Raw genomic sequence first — 27,991 nt, 5'->3', positions numbered from 1 at the left:
TGTATGGTGAGATGACACTTTCATTTGTGAGTGAGACGTCACTTTCATTTCTGTTTAAGGCAAAACTTAGTAACAGAGTAGTGCCAAGATGAGTTTTCTCTTCTGGAAAGTGTTCATTTAGGCTCTCTAGAACACCAGCTGGGAATTTCATAGAGGGGACTACCTTGGGTCAAGGTAGGAGTTGGATATTATTTTGGGTATTTAAATTGTTACTTTAAAAAGGATAGTTTTAGGATCATGGGAAATTATGAAGTAATTTTTTTTTTTTTTGATAGCCTCTTTTTATGGTCGCAGTGTCTTGGTAGAAACAAAAAATATCTCATTCTTGAACTTCATATGCATTTGAGGTATGGACTGAAGTTTCAGTTAATGGCTTATTTTCAGAGTCTTTATTTCATGTTACCCAAGTGACTGTTTCTCAGTTTGTGTAAATTTCCCTTTATCATATTAATAATTTTCACTTTAATGCTAAATAAAACCACTTCCTATCAAATCAGATAGTGAAACACTTTATTTGTGCTGCTTAATTACAGTATTTCTTTGCTTTGTTGGCCCTGTGTATTTAATTACCCTTTAGCAGGAGAGAGCTTTAATAATTGATACTCGAGGCAGTGAAACTGATGGGTGTGTTGACTTAGCCGGAGAGGTAACAAGTCCACAGAACAACTGCTGCACTTAGGTGAATTTACTGTGTGTTTCTAAGGAGGCTGTTGATCTAGTGTTGTTCGGGTTCATTCCCTACTCCTCCCATGATGTCTTTATTATTTGGCTTGAGATTGTCTTTGTATGATTTTAATTTGTTTATTCATAGTACTGAGTGTTTCTCTCGTCTTTTTTGACAGTTTCCTCCTCTTGGCTATCTACAGTCACTCATCCAACCAAAGCTTTCTTTCATCATTTTTCATTCTGCTTGATTATCTTTCATCCTTCTCTTAAATGGCAATTTCTTATCACTGCGGTCAGAACTTATGGGAGAGATAGTCAGTGTTACCTAGGTCTTCATTGCTACTCCTTTACTATAATGGAAAATCGCTTATCAGACACTTATGATATAAATATTAAAGTAGTTTTCAGAAGCTTTATTTTGTACTGAAGAGTCTGTAGTTACAGGCAATGATGTGTTTTGTTTTTTCCTAAATTTTGTTGTTGGGAACTTTCACAGCAAAACATGCACCAATTCAACAGTTTCTACACGTACAGTTTAGTGACATTGATTACATTCTTTGAGTTGTGCAGCCATTCTCACCCTCCTTTTCTGAGTTGTTCCTCCCTCATGAACATAAACTCACAGTCCCTTGAGGTTCCTATCTAATCTTTCTAGTTGGCGTTTTCAGTTTGATCTTGTATAGATAGTTCTTAAAAGAGCCTAATGCTCAAGGCAGGCCTTTTTTACAAGTTAAGCTAACCTGGTTTTTGGTTTTAAGATGACTTTAGGGTATATTTCTGGTTTAAAGTTTAAAGATTATCTCAGGGCAATATTTCCAGGTGCTCATCCAGCCTCCATGGCTCCAGAAAGTCCAGAGTCCATAAGAATTTTTTTTTTAATTGTGCTTTAGGTGAAAGTCTGTAGCTCAAGTTCTCGTACAAAAACCCATACGCACTGTATGCAGCCCCCACAATGTGACAGCACACTCCCCCCTTCTACCTCGGGTTTCCGGAGTTCATCCAGCCAGCTCCTGTCCCTTCCTGCCTTCTCATCCTGCCTCCGGGTAGGAGCTGCCCATTTGGTCTCGTATATCTGCTTGAACTAAGAAGCACTTTCTTCACAAGTACTATTTTATGTTTTATAACTAATCTTTGTCTGAAGAGTGGGCTTCGGTAATGGTTCTGTTTCCTGGGTTAACAGAGCGTCTGGGGGCCATGGCTTTAGGGGTTCCTCCAACTTCAGTCAGACCGTTAAGTCCGGTCTTTTTATGTGAATTTGAGTTTTGCTCCATACTTTTCTCATGCTCTGTCAGGGATAGATTCCGTAAGAATTTGAAATTCTGTTTTGCATTTTCCTCCTTTTGATCAGAATTCTACTATGGAACCTTTGATCAAAGTGTTTAGTAATGGTAGCCGGGAACCATCCAGTTCCAGTCTCATGGCAAAGGAGGCAGTTGTGCATGGAGGTAATTAGCCACACATTCCATGTCCTCTTTCATAACTTTCTTCCTCTGTCACTCCACGTGAATAGAGACCAATTGTCATGCCTTGGATGTGTGCCTGCAAGCTTTTAAGACCCCAGGCACTACGTACTGAACTAGGAGGTAGAACAGAAGCACTAAACAAGTTATTAGGCCAGTTGACTGGGATGGCCCATGAAGCCATGACCCTAAACCTCCAGACCAAGGAACCAGATCCCATGAAGTGTTTTCAACGATGTGTTTTTAAGAGAAGGAATTTATGTCAGGGAAGAGAAGGGTTTTTTGGAAAAGGAAATGAATATTTGAAGAATAAAACAAAACTACTCTTTCTGTTTTTCTCATCTTCTACAAAGCTTTACAAAGTAATAGGAGTCTTGGGATTTGAGCTTTAAAATATTAAAAAAGCTTTTGTTTTCTGTAATTTGAAAGTGAATTCTTGGGGGGAATAAAAGCTTCGCCAGTAAATTCTGATACGAGAATTTTTTTTTATGACTACATTTTTATCTTTTGTGTATTACATACTGAAATTGTTAGTGGAAAAATTGTTAACAGTTATTTAAAATATCGTAATTATTTGATAGATGTGCTGTTCTGTATGATGAGTTATAAACCACATCCATGAGGAAAAACAGAATTTCCGGATGTGGAAACCTCATAATCTTATATTTTAATTGTTCCTATCTTGTAATTGTTCTTATCTTGTAATAGGGCAATAAAAATAAAAAATAGCTGGTCTAGCAACTCACCTGGTAGTATAGAGCTTGCTTTACTTATGCATTTTAGACTTTTTTATTCTTTCTTTAAAGCACTTGTTTTTATTGAAAGAGCTGGTAAAACTTATTTTGAGGAATCTTTACAGGGTTTGACATTTCCTTATTATGATGGCTTATGTTTTGTGTGGCTATATTGAATGTTACGGCAAAGTTATTAGTTGCCCTTGAGTCTGACTCATTGTGATCCTGTGTGTGCAGAGTAGAACTGTTTCATAGGTTTTCAAGGCTGTAACCTTTGGGAAGCAGATCACCAGGCCTGTATTCAGAGGTGCCTCTGGGGTGGGTTCCACCTGCCAATCTGCAGGAAAAATCCTAGTGCAGAGGCAGATAAATCCTTTTGTTCTTTCACATTTTCAAAGGTTAATCATAAATGAGATTTTCATAAATCCCCTACCCAATCTTATACAAAGAAAGGTTCATTTCTGGTTAATATAAATGTATATGTATTTTAAGAATTTGTTACAGGAAATGAACACTATTGCTTTCAGTTCTTAATCACATTTTATCAAAATCAAATCTTTATCAGTTTGTCTGAGAGAAGGAAATTTTCTTTGTGTTAGGATAAAAAAAAAAAAACCAAATTCATTGCCATTGAGTCAATTCTGACTCATAGCGACCCTACAGGACAGAGTAGAACCACCTCATAGGGTTTCCAAGGAGTGGCTAGTGGATTCGAGCTGCCGACCTTTTAGTTAGCAGCTGAGCTCTTTAACCACTGTGCCATCAGGGCTCCGTGTTAGGATAAAGAAGGTTGGATTTCCTTTTAAAACTTTAGAACGTCTTCTTTATTGAAAAAATAATACCTTTCACTTTTACGGCATTACCGTGTAATATTAATTATATTGCATGTTACTGTTGGCATATATAGTTTTTGAAAAGGACAGTAATCAGTCATTAGTTTTTATTTGCCACCGATTAAGGAGTTCTATGTATTGGGAATACTATTCCTCAGAGCAACCCATGATGGTGGGTACCATTATCCTCATTTAACAGATGAGCAAACTGAGACTAAGAGAGATTAATTTGCAGTATCATACAAAGGCTTTTCACAAAACTGTGCTCAGCATCAATGGGGCAAGGAGATACTCTTTTCCCAAAGAAGGCACTTTTGAGTCACGTGGCCATGGATTGGGTGAACAGTTATTTCACAAGAAAGGGAGAGGGCGCAAGTACTCTGGAACAGTAATACAGTTTACCGCTTTATTGTGAGGTGCCTGTTCAAGGATCTTGTCGTTTTAAGTTACCTTGACTTTCTTAACAGATTTCTCGTGTTTTTACCCCCTTCCCTTTTTTTTTAAAGTAAATTCTGGATAAAAGCCCTTGTTTATAGTTGTTGCTTGTATGTATTGCAGATACTTTCTCCCATTCCATGACTTGCCTTTTTTCTCTCTTAATCGTGTCTTTTGTTTAAAAAAAAAATCAGAATTTTAATGTCCAGTTTATCAATATATTTCTTTTATGGCTGTGCTTTTTGTTTCTAGTTTAAGAAGTCTTTCTGTACCCCAAGATTATGAAGACATCTTCTGGCGTCTTTATGGTTTTGTCTCTTACACTTTTTTTTTGTCTTTTACATTTTGATTTACAGTCCACCTAGAATTAGTGTTTAGTTGACATCTTAGCATACTCCTGCACATCAAGAAAAGTGTTAAAGTGATTTCTAAGTGGTTTTAAAAATCAAATTAACTAGATTTGCAGATACAAACATATTGATACTAAATTCACCTATGTGTGGAAAACAGATGTATTGTCGTTGTTAGATGTCATCGAGTTGGTTCCGACTCACAGCGACCCCACGTACCACAGAACGAAACACTGCCCTGTACTGTGCCATCTTTACAATCATTGTTATGCTTGAGCCCATTGTTGCATCCACTGTGTCAGCCCCTCTCGTTGAGGGTCTTCCTCTTTTTCGCTGACCCTGTACTTTACCAAGCATGATGTCCTTCTCCAGGGACTGATCCCTCTGGACAACATGTCCAAAGTATGTAAGACGCAGTCTCGCCATCCATGCCTCTAAGGAGCATTCTGGTTATACTTCCTCAAAGACAGATTTGTTCGTTCTTTTGGCAGTCCATGGTATATTCAGTATTCTTCACCAACAACACGATTCAGAGGTGTCAGTTCTTCTTCGATCTTCCTTGTTCCTTGTCCAGCTTTCACATGCATATGATGTGATTGAAAATACCATGGCTTGGGTCAGGCGCACCTTAGTCTTCAAGGTGATGTCTTTGCTTTTCAACACTTTGAAGAGGTCCTTTGCAGCAGATTTGCCCAATGCAGTGCATCTTTTGATTTCTTGACTGCTGCTTCCATGGGTGTTGAGTGTGGATCCAGGTAAAAGGAAATCCTTGACAACTTCAATCTTTTCTCTATTTATCATGATGTGGCTCATTGGTCCAGTTGTGAGGATTTTTGTTGGCTTCGTGTTAAGGTGTAATCCATACTGAAGGCTGTGGTCTTTGATCTTCATCATTAAGTGTTTCAAGTCTTCACTTTCAGCAAGCAAGATTGTGTTATCTGCCTAACACAGGTTCTTGATAAGTGGTCTTCTAATCGTGATGCCCCGCTCTCTTTCATACAGTCCAGCTTCTTGGATTATTTGCTCAGCATGCAGATTGAATAGGTATGGTGAAAGGATGGAGCCCTGACACACACCTTCCCTGACTTTAAACCACTCATATCCCCTTGTTCTGTCTGAACAACTGCTTCTTGATCCATGTACAGGTTCCTCATGAACACAATTAAGTGTTCTAGAATTCCCATTCTTTGCAATGTTATCCATAATTTGTTATGGTCCACACAGTCGAGTGCCTTTGCAGAGTCAATCAAACACAGGTAAACATCCTTCTGGTATCTCTGCTTTCAGCCAGACTCCATCTGACATCGGCAATGGTATCCCTGGTTCCACGTCCTCTCCTGAATCTGGCCCAAATTTCTGGCAGTTCCCTGTAGATACACTTACTGCTGCAGCCGCTTTTGAATGGTCTTCAGCAAAATTTTGCTTATGTGTGATATTAATGATATTGTTTGATAATTTTTGCATTCGGTTCGATCAGCCTTTCTTGGAAATAGGTATAAATATGGATCTCTACCAGTCAGTTGGCCAGGTAACTGTCTTCCAAATTTCTTGGCATAGACAAGTGAGTACTTCCAGCATTGCATCCGTTTGTTGAAATATCTCAACTGATGCTCTGTCACTTCCTGGAGTCTTGTTTTTCACCAGTGCCTTCAGTGTAGCTTGGACTTCTTCCTTCAGTACCATCGGTTCCTGATCATATGCTGCCTCTTGAAATGTTTGACCGTTGACTAATTCTTTTTGGTGTAATTACTTGGTGTAGTCCTTCCATCTTCTTTTGATGCTTCCTGCATCGTTTAATATTTTCCGCATAGAATCCTTCACTACTGCAACTTGAGACTTGGATTTTTTCTTCCGTTCTTTCAGCTTGAGAAATGCCGAGTGTGTTCTTCCCTTTTGGTTTTCTATCTCCAGGTCTTTGCAGATTTCATCACAGTACTTTACTTTGTCTTCTCGAGCCGCTCTTTGAAATCTTCTGTTCAGTTCTTTTACTTCATCAGTTCTTCCTTTTGCTTTATCTGCTTGACGCTCAAGAGCAAGATTCAGAGTCTCCTCCGACATGCACCTTGGTCTTTTCTTTCTTTCCTGTCTTTTCAATGACCTTTTGCTTTCTTCTTGTATGATGTCCTTCCACAGCTCATCTGGTCTTCGGTCATTAGTGTTCAACACATGAAATCCATTCTTGAGATGGTCTCTAAATTCATGTGGGATATACTCAAGATAGTATTTTGGCTCTGTGGACTTGCTCTGATTTTTTTCAGTTTCAACTTGAACTTACATAGGAGCAATTGGTGGTATATTAGATCTATTAGTAACACATATTTTGCCAGATTCCTCATAAAACACATGTTGTGTACATTTAAATTCTTACTACATTTAAAACTGCAAAAACTTACCTTCCCACATCTGTAGGTAGTCAGTAAACTACAAGGCCTGTCTATCGGCCACCAGTATCTGCAGTTCAGATATCAGAAAAGCCTGTACTTTAAAGCGAAACCTTAATCCTGGTCTTTCTGGGAGTTGGGATCTTCAGTTTTCTTTCATCCTGGGTGTTTATTTCATTCCTTCCTCTTGTCCCAATGTGTCTTTTTAAACTTCTAGTGAAAGATCCAAAGGGAATAATTTCTAGATGTTTAATACAGGAATTGTTTAAGTAATTATGTTTCTGTTATGCAGATACGTTGGTGATTTGTCTTTGTACAGTGAAGTCTGAAATTGTTCCCTATGGAAGTAGTACTTGAATCTAAACATTAAACATCTTTTGTAACACTGTTGTTTTTCTAATAATTGTAGAGAATAGTTTGGGGATTTTTCTGTCATCCATAGAACAAAATATTTGTTGTTTAAAATTGACCAAGCTAAACAAATATGGTTTTTAACTTTGTAAATGATATTTATTGTCCTTCCTAAGTGTAGACTCTTTATGCTTTGTAGTAGATCGTATGGTTACAGTGAAAAAGACTGGGCTGTCTTTTAGCGCTGATAGTTCAGATTTGGAATTAGGTCAAAATTCTTACCTGGATGGGGGGCAGCACATTACTTAAACAGTAGCTGCTTAAGAAATAGTACACATTAAAGATCATTTTCAGGATTAGCGGATGAAATACCACTGATTATAAAGGATTTGACAAATACTGAAATAAATCGTCTCTGTGTTCTACTTAAAAAAATACTTAGGTATTAAACAGTAGGATTTTTAGGGAGTGCTCCAACAACATTATTTGTATGTAAATGTATACCACAAAAGTTACAAGGGGTTCTGGTACTTCAAACAGAAAACCTTGGAGGACTGAGTTGGAACCAAAATGGTTGGATTTTGTGTGATGATGGTTCTGTTTTTTTTTTTTTATAACTGGCAATCATGTGGATTGAACAGAATTTTTCCTTTCTATAAAGTTCACTTCTGTTAGATTTTGTGATTCTTGAGTACTTTTCCGTAAGTGTCTCAATATTCAGATGAAGTTACTAGTTTTTAATATTTTTAGTATTAAATATGGGCTATTATCCAAAACCTGTTTTAACTGAGCATTGCTTTTGCTTTTCAGCGGGGATCTGATGAGCTTCTTTCTTCTGGCATCATTAACGGACCTTCTACCATGAACAATTCTACTTCTACAGGTGTGTATGGTGAGTTTCAATTTTTCCAAAATTGAAAATGTTTTCTTTCCTTGGGTTTCAATTTTTTTTTTTTTAACGGTGCTTTTATATGGCTCATTTTATGAACATATGTTGAAGTGCCACTCTTTGTAACAAAAACTAAAATTTGTTGCAGTACAGTACTATACTGTTCACGTAGATGAAATCACTAGTTATAACTCTCTAAGCTTTAAGGGTTAAGTTTGATCTAATCTGATGATTCCTTCCCTTTATTGGTTGATGTTCTTTGTGCTATGTAATTATGATATAGCTAGTATCACTAAGTTGGTGACCCAGAACTATATAGTAAAAGGGCTGGATTTAAAACTTGTGTTGAATGATGAGGAATTTAGAAGTATTAAAACTGTAAAGCCACTTGATTGTTTTAAAAATTGAGATAAAATTTACGTACATTGTAAGGAATCACGTGATTTTAAAAAATGCTTTTGAAATTTGAGGGCTGGAGGAAATCCTAGAAATGATCTACTCTTTCAAATACTCTGATTTTAGAGAGTAATAGAATATAAGGAGTCCTAAGGATCAGCAACAGTGGGTCATTTGATCTCTCTGGGTACCACTTCTCTTATGTATTCTGTCTATCTCATGGGGGTTCTATAAGAATCAGATGTCACTGTTTGGTTAGCAACTGAGTGCCTTAACCATATGCCACCAGGGCTCCTTGATTTAACAATCAATGAACATTATTTCACTGGAAATACTGGAATGGGTCCATAGAGGAGATGCCAGCTTGAGGTTATTTCAGCAGACTGTCAGGGTTCTGCTTTACCACTTTTCTTACCCTTTGCTTCATAGTTTTCTCTTGGGTTACAGTCAATAAAGAGAGTTTAGAGTTTAGAAAACTGGCGCCCTACGTGAATTTGAAACGCAAACCTGTGGTCTCTGATCTAATTGATCTGAATAGTTTTGTTAGGTAAGATTTATAGTTTTTGCAGAACTAAATGTCTGTTTTACTCAAAACGTCTCCTAGATACCTAACTTAACTGACTGGTGTGTTGAAGCATTTGCACCTCTGTAAAGTGAGGAGAGTGTGGTTAAGTTGCTTACTTTAAGATGGCAGATCTGGATTAGCATGGGCAACTGTAATGTGCAGTGTTGTTTGCTATCGCAAATAGGCTTGAGGGAAAACAGAGTTTAGGTATTATTTTTGTCTTCCTTGAGATGTCGCCCCGAATGCTCTTGGAACCGAGAACCACTTTTATCAGTTAAAAAAGGGTGGATGTCCTGTGTTAAGCATTTAAAATTCCAGATGCTAAGTAGGTGTGCCTGCTGAGCATTGGAAATAAGCCCTGTGAACTACTAAACAGCCAAATCATCAACAATGTTATTATCCTAAGGGCAGTGGAGAGCTATTAAAGGACTTTTTTTGAGGTTATGAACCACATGAAATTATCAGTTTTTAAGGAAAAAAATACCAAGTATCAGCAATTTCACATAGTTCAACCTAAATATCTAAAAAAGTACAGTCTGGCTTTGTGTACAGTGAATTAGTGGAGTGCAATACTAGAAAGAAGGAGGAGCTAAAAAGCTATTGCTGTAATCCAAGTAAGAAATAGTAGCTTGCACTTTGGCAGTGGAAGTTGTGATGTAGAGAATTAGAGGATTTAAAGAAGGTCAAATTAATAATGATTGGTGATTAATTGAATGTTTGAATAAGGAATTCCATCAGTCATTTCTGAGTTTTGGACTTGGACTGCGATACTTCCATAGATGGAAGATAGTACTATTCATTTATATTAGAGGATATAGGACTAGCAGCATTGGACAGCACAGCAGGTTCAGATTTTTATATATTGAGTTTGAGGTACCTGTGGAACGTTCACATGGAAATGTCAGATAAGGAGTGGATTCTTCCATCTCAGTATCATGGGAGAAATTTGAAAGTCAATATCTTACACAACTTAAGTTGACCACTGAACCATGGGAGTGGTGAGTCTCAGAAAAGGGAGCTTTATCCAAATGTGTTTGGAATCATGGCAGTTATGGGGAACTAGGGGTAAGTGGACCTCATTTCGGAAACCCTGGTGGCATACTGCTTAAGTGCTACGGCTGCTAACCAAAGGGTCGGCAGTTTGAATCCGCCAGGTGCTCCTTGGAAACTCTATGGGGGCAGTTCTACTCTGTCCTACAGGGTTGCTATGAGTCGGAATTGACTCGACAGCACTGGGTTTGGTTTTTGGTTTTGGACCTCATTTCCAGACCCTGAGGTTACATGTAGTTGGGAGAGTGAATAGCCTCCATATGAGGACTCTCCAGTAGAAGTGAGCCAGGTTAAGCTAAAAAGATCAAAGGAAAATTCAGTGAAGAGAATGAGAAAGAGTAATTGGTCAACCATTGTAGGGCTAGCATTCCAGAGGCCTAAGCAGAAAGATTTTGTAGGTAGGGCAGCAGTAGGGAGTTGATCCAAGGGAAAGGGTGAACAGAGTAATATAGTCACGAGAGCAAAGCAGTGTGTGGCTCACCTGGAAGGCCTGTTAAAGCACAAATTGCTACAGCCACCTTCAGAGTTTCTAATTCAGTAGGTCTGGGGTCTTTAAGGTTGGCAGTTTGAACCCAGTCAGTGGTGTTGTGGAAGAAAGGCCTGTGACCTGCTTCCGTAAAGATTTGTTGTTGTTGTTAGGTGCCGTTGAGTTGATTCTGACTTATGGAGGCCCCCTGTATGCAAAGCAAATCTAATCCAGAGGGTTTTCAAGGCCGCGACCTTTTGGAAGCAGTTCACTAGGCCTGTCTTCTGAGATGCCTTTTGGTGGGTTCAAATCACCAACCTTTCAGGTAGTAGTCGAATACATAACCGTTTGCACCATCCAGGAACCCCGCCACCCAGATTAAATGGCTACTTTCCCAGTCTCCTTTATAGCTAGTTATGGTCATATGATTATGTCCTACCCAGTGAGATAAAAATGGAGGCATTGTGTGGGACTTTTGGGACATCTCTGCATGGGCACACTGTTTTTCCTTTCTTTTATTCTGCTGCCTGCTGGAGTTCCAGCTTCCTTCTTGGATGATGAGGATGAGGGCTGCACCCTAACAGAGCAGAAAGCTGGAGCCTGGGTCACTGGAGACTCTTTACACGAGTGAGAAATTAACTTTTTTTCTTAAAATAGTTAACACAACTGTTATTTCAAGTATATTGTTATTATATACAGCTAAACTTAAAACTTCCATAGGTACTTTTTAGTTTTTGTTGTTAATTTCAAATTTTGTAGTTATTCAATGATGTGTCCTTCAAATAAACATAATTTCAAGTATATAAATATCCTCCTTATTTGTTCAGTATTCACTGTAACCTCCAAAAATGAGTTGAGTAATAGTGGTATTTTGTGCTTATCCTTGCCCCCCCCCCTTTTTTTTTAATACCAGAACTTTATTTAGAAACTTAAGTAGAGAATTAAAACAAAAAACCTGTCAAGAAAGACCAGGTGGGAAAAAAAAGAAAGTCCAGGTAGAAAATGGGTCTGCAATAAACTGGAATTTTAGAGCAACACAGGTCTAAAAGGCACGAAAGAGAAATACCTAGCACCACTTTCATTTGAGCAATGGGTCATTGGTTGCATTTTTTTGGCATTGTTAATGACTGAATCTCACACAAATCGTGCACTGCACAACAGTGTTATGATAAAATACCTACTTTCTACCCACGTTTTAGGACAAGCTACCACCAGAAACAAATCAATACAAACCTATCAGGGGCTGAACAATCTCAGTAGTCTCTGTCTTACTCTTAACTTTAATAAAGGTAGCTTTATTTGATCTTTTAATATGATGTTTGCTGTTAGGTTTTGGTAAATAATTCTTCATCATACTTTAATAGTTTTCTTCCTTTAGTTTTTATTAGCAATGGCTGTATCCATTGCTGTTGACTTGATTCCTGACTCATAGTGACCCTATATGGCTATAAAAAACTAAAAACCAAACCTGTTGCTGTTGAGTCAATTCCGACTCATAGCAACTTTATAGGACAGAGTAAAACTGCCCCATAGAGTTTCCAAGGAGCAGCTGGTGGATTCGAACTGCTGACCTTTTGGTTAGCAGCCAAACGTTTAACCACTGTGCCATATATAGATTTATTAAATACCTTTTGTATTTCTGTTAATTTAATCATGAAGTTTGATATCCATTACTTTGATACAGTGAAGTATTTTAATTTCCTAATCTTGAATTACACTTGCATGCCTGGCATAAACCAGGTTGGTCATGGGATATTATTTTGATATGCCATATTAGTTGGATATAGACTAGATAGCTATATTAACCCCCCAAAAAACAAAAAATACAGGCTTAAAAAGTTTATTTCTAAGTTCTTCTGAACTATAAGTGGCCACTGACTTATTTGGCTTCTTGATTGGATTGGGAACCAGGCTTTTTCTGTTTTTTGTACTTCATCCTCAACATGTGGCCTTCTCTCAAGAACTAAAATAGTACTCCAACTCTCTCCATCATGCCCTTAGGAAGGGAAAAGAGGAAATGTGGAGATTGGTGCCATCTTAGACTGTAAAGATAACTCTACAGTAAGGTTAAGAGCTGGAGGCTGAGTACCCATAGGGGCAAGAACTACAAGTTGTACTTTCATCGTCCATCCTCTTAATCAGAACTTAGTCATATTGCCTCAAGAGGCAAGGAGATTTAAGAAATAGGTCTTTATTCTGGTATGCCCTGTTAAGTCATAAATCAGGGAGTTATATTAATGTAAGGGAGAAAGAATAATAATCTCAATTGCATATATGCTCAGCTGCATATATTCTTTATTCAGTATGCTTACGTTTATATAGAATATTTGCAACTGTATTAATAAAAGTATTGTCCAAGGTTTTCTTTTTGTACTCTTATAAAATAGATTTTAGTATCACTATTATATCCTAGCTTCTTAAAATAAATAATGCAGTGTAATCAGCATCTGAATCAAGAAATAGAACTTTACCAGCATTCCCAGGAGTCCCTTTATTTTCTCTTTCCATTTATTCCCCTCCTTCCAAGTGTATTCATTAGTCTGACTTTTAATATCCTAGGTTAGTTTAGTGTTTTAAAACTTTGTATAAATGAAACAATAAATACAGTATGTATCCTTTCACTCAAGCTTATATTTGTGAGATTCATCTGTGTTGTTGTAGATTGTACCTTTTATCCTTTCTTGTTTCTATGTAGTGTTTTATTTTCTTGGTGGATAGTTTATTTCCGCTTTATGAATAATGTCGCTATGGATTTTTTTAACTTGAAACTTATTAATTTTTTAAAAAACTATTTGTTGTTTAGGACATACACAGCAAAACATAGACCAGTTCACCAGTTTCTACGTGTACAATTCAGTGGCGCTGATTACGTTCTTCGAGTTGTGCAACCGTTCTCACTGTCCTTTTCTGAGTTGTTCTCTCCCGTTAACGTACACTCACACTGCCCCCTAAGGTTCCTGTCTAATCTTTTGAGTTGCTGTTGCCACTTTGATCCCTTATAGATAGTTCTTGGAGAGCATAATGCTTGAGGCAGACATTTTTTACTAGTTTAGTTAAACTGTTGTTTGGTTTTAAGAAGACCTAGGTGCTGGTGGCATAGTAGTTAAGTGCTACGACTGCTAACCAAAGGGTCGGCAGTTCGAATCCGCCAGGCGTTCCTTGGAAACTCTATGGGGCAGTTCTAATCTGTCCTATGGGGTCGCTGTGAGTCGGAGTCGACTCGACGGCATTGGGTTTTAGGTGATATTTTTGGTTTAAACTGTGAATATTCTTGACATGCCTTTTGGTGGACAAATGTATGTTTTTCTGTTTGGTATATATCTACAAGTGAAATTGTTGTATCCTAAGGATCTTTAGTAGATTCTACTAGTTTTGTACCATTTTACACTCTCACCAGCAATGCAATGTGAATTTAGTTATTCTCCAACTTCACCAATGCTTGGTATTATGTCTTTTTAATTTTGGTTATTCTGGTAGAATATATAGGTGGCTCATTGTGACTTTAATTTTCGTTTGCTCTAACACTAGAGAAATTGAGCGTATTTTCTTGTGTTTATTGGTATTGGAGCTCTGGTGGTACAGTGGTTAAGAGCTCGGCTACTAACCAAAAGGTTGGCAGTTCATATTCACCAGCCACTCCTTGGAAACCCTATGGGGCAGTTCTACTTTGTCCTGTGGGGCAGTTCTACTTTGTCCTGTGGGGCAGTTCTACTTTGTCCGATGGGGCTACCGTGAGTTGGAATTGACTTGACAGTAATGGTTTTTTTTTTTTCAATTGGGTATTTGTATATATATTTTAATAAAGTGCTTATTCAAGTCTTTTGCCCATTTTGCTGTTGTTTTCTGCCTGTTATTTATTTGTAGTAGTTCTTTTATATTTGTTGCAGCATATATTGCAGATATTCTCTACCACTGTACAGCTTGCTAACCAGTTGCCTTTTAGTCAGTTCTAATTCATGGCCAACCTGTGTGTTACAGAAGAGATTGCCAGGCATTTCTTTAAAAGAGCCTCTGGGTAGACTCAAACCTCTAATCTTTGGTTGTCAGCTAAGTATGTTAACTGTTGACACCACTCAGGGACTCCATAGCTTGCTAGTTTATACTTAAAAAAAAAAAAAAATTTTTTTTTTTTTTTTGATAAACAGAAGTTCTTATTTTTAAGTAGTTCGTTTTATCAGTTTTTTCCCTTTATGGCTAGCACATTTTGCATCTTGTTAAAAATGTATTGCAGTGGAAAACAGTTAGGCAGTTCCTCAAAAAAATTAAGTGTAGAATTACCATGTGACCCTGCAATTCCTCTCTTCGGTATATATCCAAAATAAATAAAAGCAAGGACTCAAACAGTGTCTTAGTGATCTAGTGCTGCTTTAACAGAAATACCACAAGTGGATGGTTTTAACAAAGAGCAATTTATTCTCTCACAGTCTAGTGGGCTACAAGTCTAAATTCAGGGCATCTGCTCCAGGGGAAGGCTTTCTCGCTCTCTGAGCTCTGGAAGAAAGTCCTTGTCGTCAATCTTCCCCTGGTCTGGGAGCTTCTCCACGTAGGAACCATGGGTCCAAAGGACTCACTCTGCTCCTAGCGTTGCTTTCTTGGTGGTATGAGGTCCCCATGTCTCTCTGCTCACTTTTCTCTTTTATATCTCAAAAGAGATTGGCTTAAGACACTATCTAATCTTGTAGATCACATCGGTATAACTGCCACTAATCCATCTCATTACTTCGTAGTGATAGGATTTACAACACATAGGGAAATCACATCAGATGACAAAATGGTAGACAGTTATATAATACTGTCATAACCTAGCCAAGTTGACAGATATTTTGAGGCGACAGAGTTCAATCCATGACAAACAGATGCTTGTACACCAGTATTCATTGCAGCATTGTTCACAATAACCAAAAGGTGAAAACAGTAGAATGGATAAACAAAATGTGGTACATACATAAAATAGAATATTACTCAGCCATAGAGATAAACGAAGTTCTGGTAACATGCTATGACATGGATGAACTTTGAAAACATCGTCCCGAGTGAAATAAGTCAGGAACAAAAGGACAAATACTGTATGATCCCACTTATATGAAATACTTAGAATAGGCAAATGCATACAGACAAAAGCTTATTAGTGTTTACCAGGGCTGGGGGCAGGGTGGCAGTTATTGCTTATGGGATACTGAGTTTCTGCTTGGAGTGATGAAAAACTTTCGGAAATAGATAATGGTGATGTATTTCAACATCATGAATATAATTAATGTTACTGAATTGTACAGTGAAAAATGGTTAAAATGGCAATTTTTTTGTTATCTATATTTTGCCACAACAAAATTAAAAAACATACTGCAATCTTGTGCTATTTAATGTTAAAAATCTTTTTCTGAGAAATTCAGAATTCCTAAATTTTGAAACCATTGCATGTGTCATTAATCTTCCTGTGAAGTTGAATGTTAGAGAAATCAAATCTCATTTCTTTCATAACTAAACAAAGATTGTGTGGATTAATATTTATAAGCAGGAAATCATTGCTGGCAAACTGAATAATTATCATTGTATGTATACTTCTTAAAAAGTACATGTCAAATTGCTGAAACATCTCTTTAGTTCAGTGATAGACTGTAAGTTGTTTGTGAGCTTGGTACTTCCCCTCTTTACCATTTGTAACTAAAGAAAGGGATTCCCTAAAGCACGGTAATGTACTTAATATATAAACCAGTATAGGAATATTTATTTTGCTTTCTTCCTGTTACTTAATTAAGACTATGTATATTGAATGCCCATTTTAAAAGGCTGAATATTGTCAAAAAGAAAATGTTTTCATGGCATAATTATTTTATAATTATGTTGCATGTTCTATTACTTAGTCTCCTCAGTCTCTCTTCTTTCCTGATCTTCAAAATTTTGTCTTTCCCCACACTATATTCTTAATTATCTCTCATCTTAAAAAGAAAATAATCTTTGATGCTTGTATCTTCCTCTGGCTACCACTCTGTATTTCTGCTTTCCCGTATATTCAAGACTTTACAAGATTGTCTGTATTCTGTTTTTATGTTACACCTCTCATTTACTCTGTATCTTTGTGGTTTCCACCCACTCCATTGGCTAATCTCCCTTAACATAGCTTCCTCATGAGCCTGTGTGAGACCATTCCCTCCATTTCTTAAAAATTTTAGTTGGTAGTTACTTTTGTTCAGGAATAGTTGGTACTTCCTTTACCAAAATATTTATATACTGCTAAAATGCTCTTTTGCTTTGCAAATGCATATTTTTTAAATGATTTTTTGAAATCTCTTCCATCAAATTAAACTTTTTAATTGCTTCTTTTTTAAAAGAAAAATTGTTTGTTAGGATTAAATTTGGCTGTAAATTATCAGTGGCCAAAACAAGATAGAAGTTTATTTCTGTCACATTCAGCAAGTTTTGAGGTAGTCAGTAGTCCCTGGTACATGATGCCTGCTTCCTGGTTTAACGAATGGTGCTGCGTGGTTGCTGGAGCTCCAAGCAACAAGGAGGAAAAGGGGAAGAGAAAAGAACATACCTCCCTTACTATAAAGACACTTCTGGAAAAAAAACAACACACACCATTTTTGCTTGTAATTCATCACACAGCCACTCCTAGCTGCTGAGAATGTAGTCTTTTTTTCCAGGCAGCCATGCGTTTAGCTAAAAACTGGTAGAGCTAGGAAGAATAAATGTTGAAGCAGAATTTTCAGTCCCTGCCGCAGGTACTGAATGCTGACTATGATTGCGTAATAAGCACTAGTCTATCTAACCAGTTTGACTGTATCAGTGGCTAAAACAAGTTCATATGACTGTTCTGCTCTTGATAGCAAAGAATGCATTGAAATTGCTTTGAGTGAAACCTTATGGAGAAATGTAAATAACTAATCTCTAAACTTGATAAATTTTAAATTGATTAAACAACACCTTAAATTAGCTCTGAGAAGGAAGAATTTTAAAGAAGATTCACAAAGTATTGATGCTCACCCATGTAAATTATGTAGTTGAAATTCTGAAATTTGTAATTTAAAAAAGTATTTGGAGTTCTACTTCCCATCATGATGGCGCAACTGGGACCAGACATGCCTTCCCACAGTATATAAGGCAAAAACCATAAGGCATTTTTTTTTTTTTTTTGGTGTTTTTTTGGGATGGTGAACAACAGGTAGTACTGAACTGTTATCTCAGAGAAAAAGGGAAACAATGAGGTGTGAACACTGTAATTGCTCTGGCTTCTTTTCCAAACTGTGGTGTAAGGAGGGAGAACGCAAGCAAACAGCAGAATTGCTGCGTTGAAAAGACAGAGATCAGAGTTTGGGAAGGCTGTGTGTATGTGAGGGTAGGGTAACAGAGAGGAGCTTCATGGAAAAAGAGTTCCAGAAATCTGCGTTCTGGCCCCTTTGAATCTGCTGCTGAATATTCAGCCAACACGTATAGGGTGAAACTATGAGGTCAGAGAACAACCAAACCAAAAAACCAAACCCATTGCCGTCGAGTCAATTCTGACTCATAGCAACCCTATAGGACAGAGTAGAACTGCCCCATAGGATTTCCAAGGAGCAGCTGGTGGATTCGAACTGCCAACCTTTCAGTTAGTAGCCAGACTCTTAACCACTGTGCCACCAGGGCTCCAAAGAACAATCAGGGAGCTATAAGTTAAACAGCTTCCAGGATTCAAACAGGGCTGGGAGATGTTCGAATTATGGCCAATCAGAATAGAGAGTCATTGAACACCAGAGGCACAATCAGTGGAGACACCAGAGGAGCCATACCTTACCAATATGGCTTTCCACCTCTAGCATAAATGCTACTCTAAACCCTCCCTAACAAAGATTAAAACAAGCCTCAAAAAGATGAAGCTAATCTGCAAGTAACAACGCATTTTCAGAAAAAAGTTTGACACTTTGAAGAAATAAAACACATTCGAGTGTTCACAATGTTGAGCATATACTAAAAAATTGCCAAGCCTGGAAAAAAACCACAAAAATGTATTTGGTTTTACATGGTGCTATTTTTGGGAAGAAAAACATTTCTGAATCTTTATATATGTGCATAAACTTGAGTATTCATTCCAGTCCTGTAGATTCTGGTTGTTATATGCATTAAAAAAAATAGAATTTAAATAAAATTTAGCTGTATGCTGGGATGATGACTTCTTATTTTATTTTACAGAGGTGATTCTCAAACTCCAGAGTGCATCAGAATCACTTGGAGGGATCGTTAAAACACAAGTTGCCAGGTCCTGCCCCCAGGAGTTTTTATTTTTAATTCATTAGGTCTGGAGTGAGGCTAAAGTTTGCCTTTCCAACAAGGTGAAGCTTATGCTGAGAACTACTGTTACATAGTTAGGAATAAGATTATTCAGTTTAGCTTCTAAAAATACTTAAAAAAAAATAGATTAATAAAGAATATAACTTCTAGGAAACAAACCTAATTTTCATAAGCATATAGCTCAAATCCAAATCACCTTGGGATATGAGAAATACAAAATTTCTGTCACAGTCTTTTCTAAAATTTATTGCTCTAATTATATATACTTATTTATCAATAGAAAATTAGAAAAAATCCTCAAAAATATACTGAAGATGTTATAAATACTATTCTCTATTCACAACAAAAAGTTTAGTGTTTAGAGGTATTTGAAATAATATAATTCATATACCCCAATACTTTTCTTTGAAGTGAAAACCCAGACTTCAATTTTTTAATTCGATAGTGGCGTGAAAAACCTATTTGTTGACAGGTTGATGCTTTTTTTTTCCCCCCAACTCCCAACCCCAAGCCCCACAGTTCCTTGAATTTCAAGACCCAAAACTCTTAGAAGATCAAATGTGACAGTGTGGTTAAGGTAGTATGCCAATCCAAATTAGTTTCAATAATTTTTTTAAAAATCTTGTTTTTTAGCTAATGGGAATGACAACAAGAAATTTAAAGGAGATAGACCTCCCTGTTCGCCTTCCCGTGTTCTCCATCTTCGCAAAATTCCAAATGATGTCACCGAAGCAGAGGTCATATCATTAGGTCTACCATTTGGCAAAGTAACTAATCTTTTAATTTTGAAAGGAAAAAGCCAGGTATGTAATATTTAAAGATTGACACAGGGTGATTATCTCTGGGTGTTAGTGTTACAGATGATTTTTATTTTGTTGAACTTTTCTGTATTTTCCAGATTTCATTCTATGAACATAAAGTAGAATTTTTCTTTTTATGACAGGAAGCCATAAAAATATTGGAAACAAACAAAACCAGCATTATCTCTAATCTGTTGATTTGTAGTCTTTCTCTTCCTTAAAAAACATTTTATACTCTTAAGTATGGGATGATTTATGAAAAAACCCTATAAATATTAGAAGGCCCTGGTAGAGAGAGACGAGGTAAATTATACCTCATTTGGCAAATTAAGAAACACTAGTTTTCCAAAATCTAGATAAAGGTAATATAGTGCATTTTAGTTGTAGAATTAATACGTAACCAACTAATCACCAGCTGCCATCAAGTTGATTCCGACTTACAATGATCCCAAATGTTTTAGAGTAGAATGGTAACTGTACTTAGTAGGATTTTCATGGCTGTGACCTTTCAGAGCAGATTGCCAGATGTTTCTTCCAAGGTATCTCTGAGTGGGTTTGAATCGCCAACCTTTCGATCAGTAGCCCAGCGCTTAACTGCACCACCAAGGGACTCCTAATGGGTTTTTCTTAAAATGAATAAGATGGGAAACTTTCTCTTGATCATGACAAGGTACAATATCTGTCCTGTTGATATTAAATAATTATACACGTTCTTGTTGCAGTTCAGACCCCACTGGGTTAAATTCTTTGGGTATTTTTTCCCCCTAGTTTTGGCTTGTCCTGAAAATCTTTTACACAGAGCATTGCTCAAAAGAAGAAGGCAACAAATCTGGGCCCTAGACAATTTATGGTACATTGTAATAGATCAGTATGTTTCTTCTACTTTATATTTAAATAATAAGTTTAAGAAACACTTTCTAAATGCATTTACAGATAAATAGATTGGTAGTTATTGGGCATGAAAGAGATTGCTTGATGTCTAATCCGGTCCCCTATCTTTGGTAAACTACTTGATTAATATTTTCATTTAATTCAGATGAGGTTACTGAGACCAGAAAAGTTAAATAGCATACTTCAGTTAACCCCGTTGTGTTTATACATTTATCTTACATCTATTGGAGTTAGTGCATACCTGCCACTTGTTGATAGGTGCCATTGAGTTGATTTCGACTCGTACAACCCCATGTGACAGAGTAGAACTGCTCCACAGGGTTTTGTTGGCTGTAATTTTTATAGATGCAGGTCACCAGGTCTTTGTCCCACAGAACCACTGGATGGGCTTGAACCGTTAACCTTTTGGTTAGCAGCCAAGTGCTTAACTGTTCACACTACCAGGGCGCCTTTGACCTTTGTATTAACACTGTTGCCACTATTGAGAATGGTGTGGTTTGCTTGGCTTGGCTTGAAAAGAGCCTACAGGGCCGTCTGTGGGTCTGTGGCTAATGGCTAATTGCCAGTGAGAGACAGCAGATAACGTCATAGTTCCTTAGGGTCTGCCCTTGGTTCTGGGTTTATATTTATCTGTAATGCTAAGTGGAATTGTTATGTTAATTGTCTTTTGATCGTAAAGAGGTATTAAAAAAAATCTCTTTAGTAATATACTCCAGCAAGAGATTCTGATGTGAAAAAACTATGCAAGACTTCACTGGAACTGCTTGTTGGCATTACCCTTTTCCAGGCTACTTAGAATGTTGGGGGCCGAGTGGGAGTTATTTTCAGCAGCCTTTATATAGGTAGTGACTTTTAGTTGTCTCTCCACCCCACATTATGAGAATTGAACCCTTTGACAGGATAGAGCTGGGAGATGCCTCATGCTCTCTCCCCATATAGTGAATGTAAATATTTATAAATTCTTTCTTGAAAAGAGGATTAAAACCCAGATATTTAGAAAATATTGCCATAGCTGGCTTTTGTTGTTGTTATTGCTGTTTTTACTTTGATCATTTGTATTGTCTTAAAAAAAAAAATTAGGAAAAGTGTATTATTGCTGCAATTGAATAGTGGCTTTGAAGTGGGTCATATGGACATTTATACCTTTTAATAGTGTAAATGACTTGAAGTTTCCCTTTAATAATGGAATTGTATTTATTTATTTAATGAATTTGTTTATTGTGGGTTTATTTTTTTTGTTCATTCATTTATTGGTGATACTTGGTTTGCTGTTTGGCTCACATCACTACTTCATAAACTATTGCTAGTTCAGTTGAAGCATTTAATTGGTTTAGTTGTGATACTTGGTTGATGCAGCTAAGCATTATATTTAACATTTGGCAAGTTATATTCCTTTACTGGACTTCATGTGGACACATGACAACTAAGGTGGTGTTGTCGTTAGTTACGGTCAAGTCACTCTGACTCATAGCAACCCAGTGTATGCAGAGTAGAACAGCTCCATAGGGTTTTCAAGGCTGTGACCTGCAGATGAACAGGCCTTACTTCTGAATTTGCCTCTGGGTGGGTTTGAACTGCCAGTCTTTTAGTTAGTAGACCAGTGCGTAACCATTTGTGCCACCCGGGGACTCCAAAGATAAGCAAAAAAAGAAAAAAGCTTGGTTTATAAAAGATAGTTGCCGTTCTCTGTGTTCAGTAACTTTTATTGTTAAATGCATATATTCTATAAACTGTATTTTAAACGTAATTTGAAATGGTTGCTGTATGCTTGTTAAATGCCACCTTATCTTGTAGTGAAAAATAATTGGATTGTCTAACTAGAGTTGTGTTGATGAGTTTTTTTGTGTGTGTGTGGTAAATACAATAAGGAGCCCTGGTGGGATGGTGGTTAAGAGCTCTGCTGCTAACCAAAACATTGACAGTTTGAATCCACCAGCCACTCCTTGGAAACCCTGTGGGGCAGTTCTACTCCGTCCTGTAGGGTTGCTATGAGTCGGAATTGACTAGACTGCGGAAGGTTTGGTTTTGGTTTTCGGTATAATATAATAAAACATATGTCATTTCAACATTTTTTACATGTACTATTCAGTGACATTAGTTACATTTGTTGTGTTGTGCAACCATCACCACTATCCATTTCCAAATTTTTCCATTGCTCCTAATAGAAGTTCAGGTCCTGCGTGGGTTTTTTTTTTGTTCCTGCATTTTAAATTGGAGATGTTCTTACAGGTAGTTTTGAGGACTTGGAATGGTTAGTATATGTCTGTATTTTCACCGTCTAACCATTAAGATGGAGAGGGGTAAACCTGGCACCTTAAAGCTCTATAAATATCCTATTCCTGTCAGAGAAGTTATAGGAGTCCTGACAGCTCTATACACTGAAGAAGCCATATACTGAATAAGACTTAAATACCAGGGAGCTTCTTTCATCTCAGTTCTTCCTATGATAGTATCTAATATTAGTACAGTGATTACAGATATTCAAAAAAAATCACTTGAGTGACTCAAATCAATGTTGATTTAACAAAAGAAGTTCTCCTGTTTCTGTAATTTGAACAAGCAAGCCTTTGCACCTTTATTTAAAAAAAGTATTCTGCATATGGAGGATGAGAAGCTATTTTATTTTACTAATACTCCAAATTATATGTGAAATGTGGTATATATGTGCATATCTTTTTTTTTTTTTTTAAGAAAGAGCCTCAACACTTGCATAAAATTTGAAAATGAGACTAAACCCTAGGAAAACTGGCCAAAGCCATGCGAATCAGTAATTAGGGGTGGGGTGGACAATATGATGAGGAGGTGCTGACAAGAAGATTTTCTTTGCAGTGTTTTTTGGGGGCGGAGGTAGAGAGGGTATGGGATAGAAGAACTACCGGTAGTCTAAGCTGATGCCATTTGCCAGTGCCGCATGCATGATTGCCCACCGTTCAGACCGAGACTCCAAATGCCTCTTTAAGGAATGCTCAAGAACAGAATTCTCATGTTGGGAAGGCTTTTAAAAATTACATATAAATCACATGCTCCTTGAAAAAAATTAAAAGTATAGATTATTTAAAGCAAAAGTGAAGTTCCCCAAATCACATTCTTTTCTGATAAAGGTTTAGTGTATTAGTCAGTTAGAGCATTCAATTTTTTTTTTTCTTCAGTAAAAATTTTATTATCCCATAATTTGACAACCAGAAACAAACACCGTGATAGGAGGAGAATCATCATGATATGGTGGAAAGGGTAGTGGTTAGTGTTCGGGACCCTGGTTAAAATCGACCTTGGTCATTAATACCACCTCTGTGCTTTAGTTTTGTCATCTAAAAAGTGAAGGGCTGACTAATACTTTAAAGCACCTTTTTTTAGTTCTCACGTGAGATGATTTTTAAAGTAAGATGGAGTGCCCTTTAGGTAGTCTGACGGGGTTTTTTAGAAAAGAGGTATTTAATACTAGCCTCTGAAAGCATCCATTTGAAGTGGTGATATACATATTCAATTCTGCCTTTTTAATTATTTCTAGATTTTAGAAGAAACAAGAGGAAAACCAACAGGCACATAAAATCACTTAATCAGCTTGCAGTTTCCTAACCCCAAATCCTTTATTGCGCCCAACTTTTCAAATATGTTTCCGATTAACATTCATGATACACTTTGAAGCAAAAGTTTTTTTTACTCCCCGGGTACCATAGCGTTTCTGTTGAGAACGTATGAGTTAGAACAAGCTAGAATGGCAGAATAGTTTTTAACTATCTTTCAAAAAGATGAGCATTCACATTATTTTCTTGTGTTTACTGCAGGCTTTCTTAGAAATGGCTTCTGAGGAAGCTGCTGTTACTATGGTGAATTATTACACTCCTGTTACTCCTCACCTCCGAAGCCAGCCTGTTTATATTCAGTATTCCAATCACAGAGAACTTAAGACTGACAATCTACCTAATCAAGCTGTAAGTATTAAAGGCGTTTTAAAAAATCAATATAAGAACATACAACTTAAAAATTAATTTTGTATGCTTTTCAGAAAAAAAAATCATGTTATTTTCTTAGGATACTTTATTAGTAAGGACTGTGTATGCAAATTCTTTCCCCAAGGTTTAAGAATAAGAGAACAGTGGCATTTAGAAACATAATTGAAATTATGGCATTAGAAATGACTGGTGGTTTTTTTCCCCCTTGAAATTTTGTCTTCCTTTAAAATCATGAAATACCAAATCTAAAAGGAACTTTTAGAAGTCATTCATTTTAATCCCTTCTCTTTACAGAAGATATAACAAAGATATTGAGAAGTGGAGTGGCACACTTATATTGTAATGTAACTGAACTTCAGATGAGAATAAGAATTTTTATAAAATTAATGAAACGATTGTTGAGTCACCAAGGTGAATGTGAAATATAGAATATCAACATTTCTTACCTCATTTTCCTGTTTTTATTTTGATGTAGTTCATGTTGAATCATTTGTGTCTCTCAGGGTTCATTTTTAGCTGTTAAAACATTACCGATAATTAGAAGTTACTTAAGAGTAGAGAAAATTTATCCACTGAGCAAGTATATTTTAAGAAAGAGGTTTTTATGATGTCAAGAGTATGTTTGGCTCCTATACTATTGCTCTAGGCAAAGAGCTCCTTCAGCTCATTGTGTTAAAAGGCATTATAACGCAAGCTGATGAGTTCAGATTATAGTTTTCCACATTGTTTAAAAACAGCATTTCCTGCTTTAATGCTCAACTTGTTCTAGGAGATATTAAAGGCATACAAAAAATTATATACACTTAAATATATTAGATATTCTTAAAGATTTTTAAAAAATGACTTTAAATTTAAAAATTACTTAAAAATTTTAAATAGAATACATGCCCATGGTGAAACATTGAAACAGTCCAGAAAAGTAAAAGGGGTGGGGGTCGGGGCAGAAATTTCAATTACCAAGAGATAAAAACTGGCGCCAACATTTTGATGTCTACACCTTCTCTATTCAGGTGTGTTATTGTCTGTGTATCTAATGTTCCACAAATGGAATCCTGATGTTTTAAAACGTTTTTTCTCTACATCATGAATGTTGTTTCATGACAACAGATACAGTTATTTCATATTTTTTTAATGACTACATAATACTCCCTTTTATAGGAAAGCCATGATTTATCTAATTTCCTGTTAGACATTAGGATTTTTTCCAATTTTATGATTTTACAAATAGTACTGCAATAATATCTTTATAATATCTGTCTGAGCACACTACCTTAATTAGATTACACTTCTGGCAGTGAAATTCCTGGCACGAAGTATATGCATATTTTATATATTTATATGTGATGCATCATTGCTTTCTGGAAAGACTATGTATGAACTTAGGGTGCCATTGATAATTATGAGCAAGCACTTTTCCTGTCTGTTATTGTTAATATCATAGCTGAGAAATTGTATCTTATTGTTTACTGTTTTTGGTCATTTATGAAGTCAAACAATTTCCGATAGGTGTTTTGGCCGTATATTTCTTAACCGTATTGAGGAACTATCTTTGTCCATTATATATTTCATATATTTCTTGTGTCAGACTTAATTTTAGTGATTTTTACTAGTGCAGTTTTCGAAAATATTTTTATAAATATAGTCAAATCTCTTAAAGCGGTATTATGGTTTTCAACTTTGGTACCAATCTTAGAAAGGCCTACCATACCAAGATTAAAGGAAACAAGCAAAAATTACTTGTGTTTCCTTTTCGTGCCTTTATGGTTTGATTGTCTTATTTTGATATTTAAACCTTTGTTCTTTTTTTTTTTTTCCCTATTAAAAATTTTTTGGGCACGGGGAGTGAGAGTAGGGCTTTTTTTGTTTTGTTTTTAAACACCAGGTACCAGTCTTTTCAGTACTATTTATTGACTACCCATTTATTATCCACTAAAACTCATCCTTTATCATATTCTAATTTTTTTTAGCATTTTTATTGCACATTCAGTGAAAGTTTACAAGTCAGCCTTTCATACAGAAATTTATATACATTTTTGTGTATACTCCTAATTGCTCTCTGCCTAATCAGACAGCACACTCCATCGCTCCAGTCTCTTTTCGTGTCCATTCCGCCAGCTTCTGACCCCCCTCTGCCCTCTCATCTCCCCTCCAGATAAGAAATGCCAACATAGTCCCATGTGTCTACCTGATCCAAGAAGCTCATTCTTCACCAGCATCATTTTCTATCCCATTGTCCAGTCTAATCCCTGTCCGAAGAGTTGACTTTGGGAGTGGTTCCTGTCTTGTGCTAACAGAAGGTCTGGGGACCATGACCACTGGGGTCATTCTAGTCTCAGTCAGACCATTAAGTCTGGTCTTTTTATGAGAATTTGGGGTCTGCACCCCACTGCTCTCCTACTCCATCAGGGGTTCTCTGTTGTTTTCCCTGTCAGGGCAGTCATCGGTTGTAGCCGGGCACCATCTAGTTCCTCTGGTCTCAGGCTGATGTAGTCTGGTTTATGTGGCCCTTTCTGTCTCTTGGGCTCATAGGTACCTTATGCCTTTGGTGCTTTTCATTTTCCTTTCTTCTAGGTGGGTTTAGACCACTTGATGCATCTGAGATGACCACTTACTAGTGTTTAAGACCCTAGATACCACTCTTCAAAGTGGGATGCAGAATGTTTCCTTAATAGACTTTATTATGCCAATTGACATAGATGCCCCCTGAGACCATGGTCCCCAAACCCCTGCCCCTGCTACGCTGCCCTTCGAAGCATTTGGTTCATTCAGGAAATATCTTTACTTTTGATTTAGTCCACTTGTGCTGACCTCTCCTGTATTGTGTATTGTCTTTCCTTTCACCTAAAGTAGTTCTTATCTACTATTTAATTACTGAATACCCCTCTCCTTCCCTTCCTCCCTCCCTCCCCCCTCTTGTAACCATCAAAGAATATATTCTCTGTTTAAACTATTTTTCGAGGTCTTATAATAGTGGTCTCATACAATATTCGTCCTTTTGCAAATGACTAATTTCACTCAGCATAATGCCTTCCAGATTCCTCTGTGTTATGAAATGTTTCACGGATTCATCAGTGTTCTTTATTGATGCATAATATTCCATTGTGTGACTATACCATAATTTATTTATCCATTCATCTGTTGATGGGCACCTTAGTTGCTTCCATCTTTTTGCTATTGTAAAAAGTGCCGCAATAAACATGAGTTTGCGTATGTTTGTGTAAAGGCTCTTATTTCTCTAGGGTATATTCTAAGGAGTGGGATTGCTGGATCGTATGGTGGTTTTATTTCTACTTTTTAAGGAAGCGCCAAATCGATTTCCAAAGTGGCTGTACCATTTTACATTACCACCAGCAGTGTATAAGTGTGCCAGTCTCTCCACAGCCTCTCCAACATTTATTGTTTTGTGTTTTTTGGATTAATGCCAGCCTTGTTGGAGTGAGATGGAATCTCACTGTAGTATTCATTTGCGTTTCTCTAATGGCTAATGATCCTGAGTATTTCCT

At 36.8% G+C, this 27,991-nt stretch overlaps 1 protein-coding gene across 4 annotated transcripts in view; it reads left to right on the top strand.

Moving 5' to 3' along the window:
• Positions 1 to 27,991, top strand: part of PTBP3 (polypyrimidine tract binding protein 3) — a 108,085-nt gene that overhangs the window by 21,493 nt on the left and 58,601 nt on the right. The window contains exons 2-4 of one of the 4 annotated variants that reach the window (XM_049895626.1): positions 8,021 to 8,093; positions 19,478 to 19,647; positions 24,321 to 24,467. In XM_049895626.1, coding sequence (XP_049751583.1) covers positions 8,072 to 8,093; positions 19,478 to 19,647; positions 24,321 to 24,467 — 339 coding nt within the window. In that variant the 5' untranslated portion in view covers positions 8,021 to 8,071. Of the gene's footprint in view, positions 1 to 8,019; positions 8,103 to 19,477; positions 19,648 to 24,320; positions 24,468 to 27,991 lie in introns of those variants that run through there. The other 3 variants (XM_049895625.1, XM_049895627.1, XM_049895628.1) reach the window with 3 other exon arrangements.

This window comes from Elephas maximus, chromosome 9 (genome assembly GCF_024166365.1).
Source record: "Elephas maximus indicus isolate mEleMax1 chromosome 9, mEleMax1 primary haplotype, whole genome shotgun sequence".
Lineage (NCBI taxonomy): Eukaryota > Metazoa > Chordata > Mammalia > Proboscidea > Elephantidae > Elephas > Elephas maximus.
The sequence above is the reverse complement of the archived record's forward strand: the minus strand, read 5'-3'. Positions and strand labels throughout refer to the sequence as shown.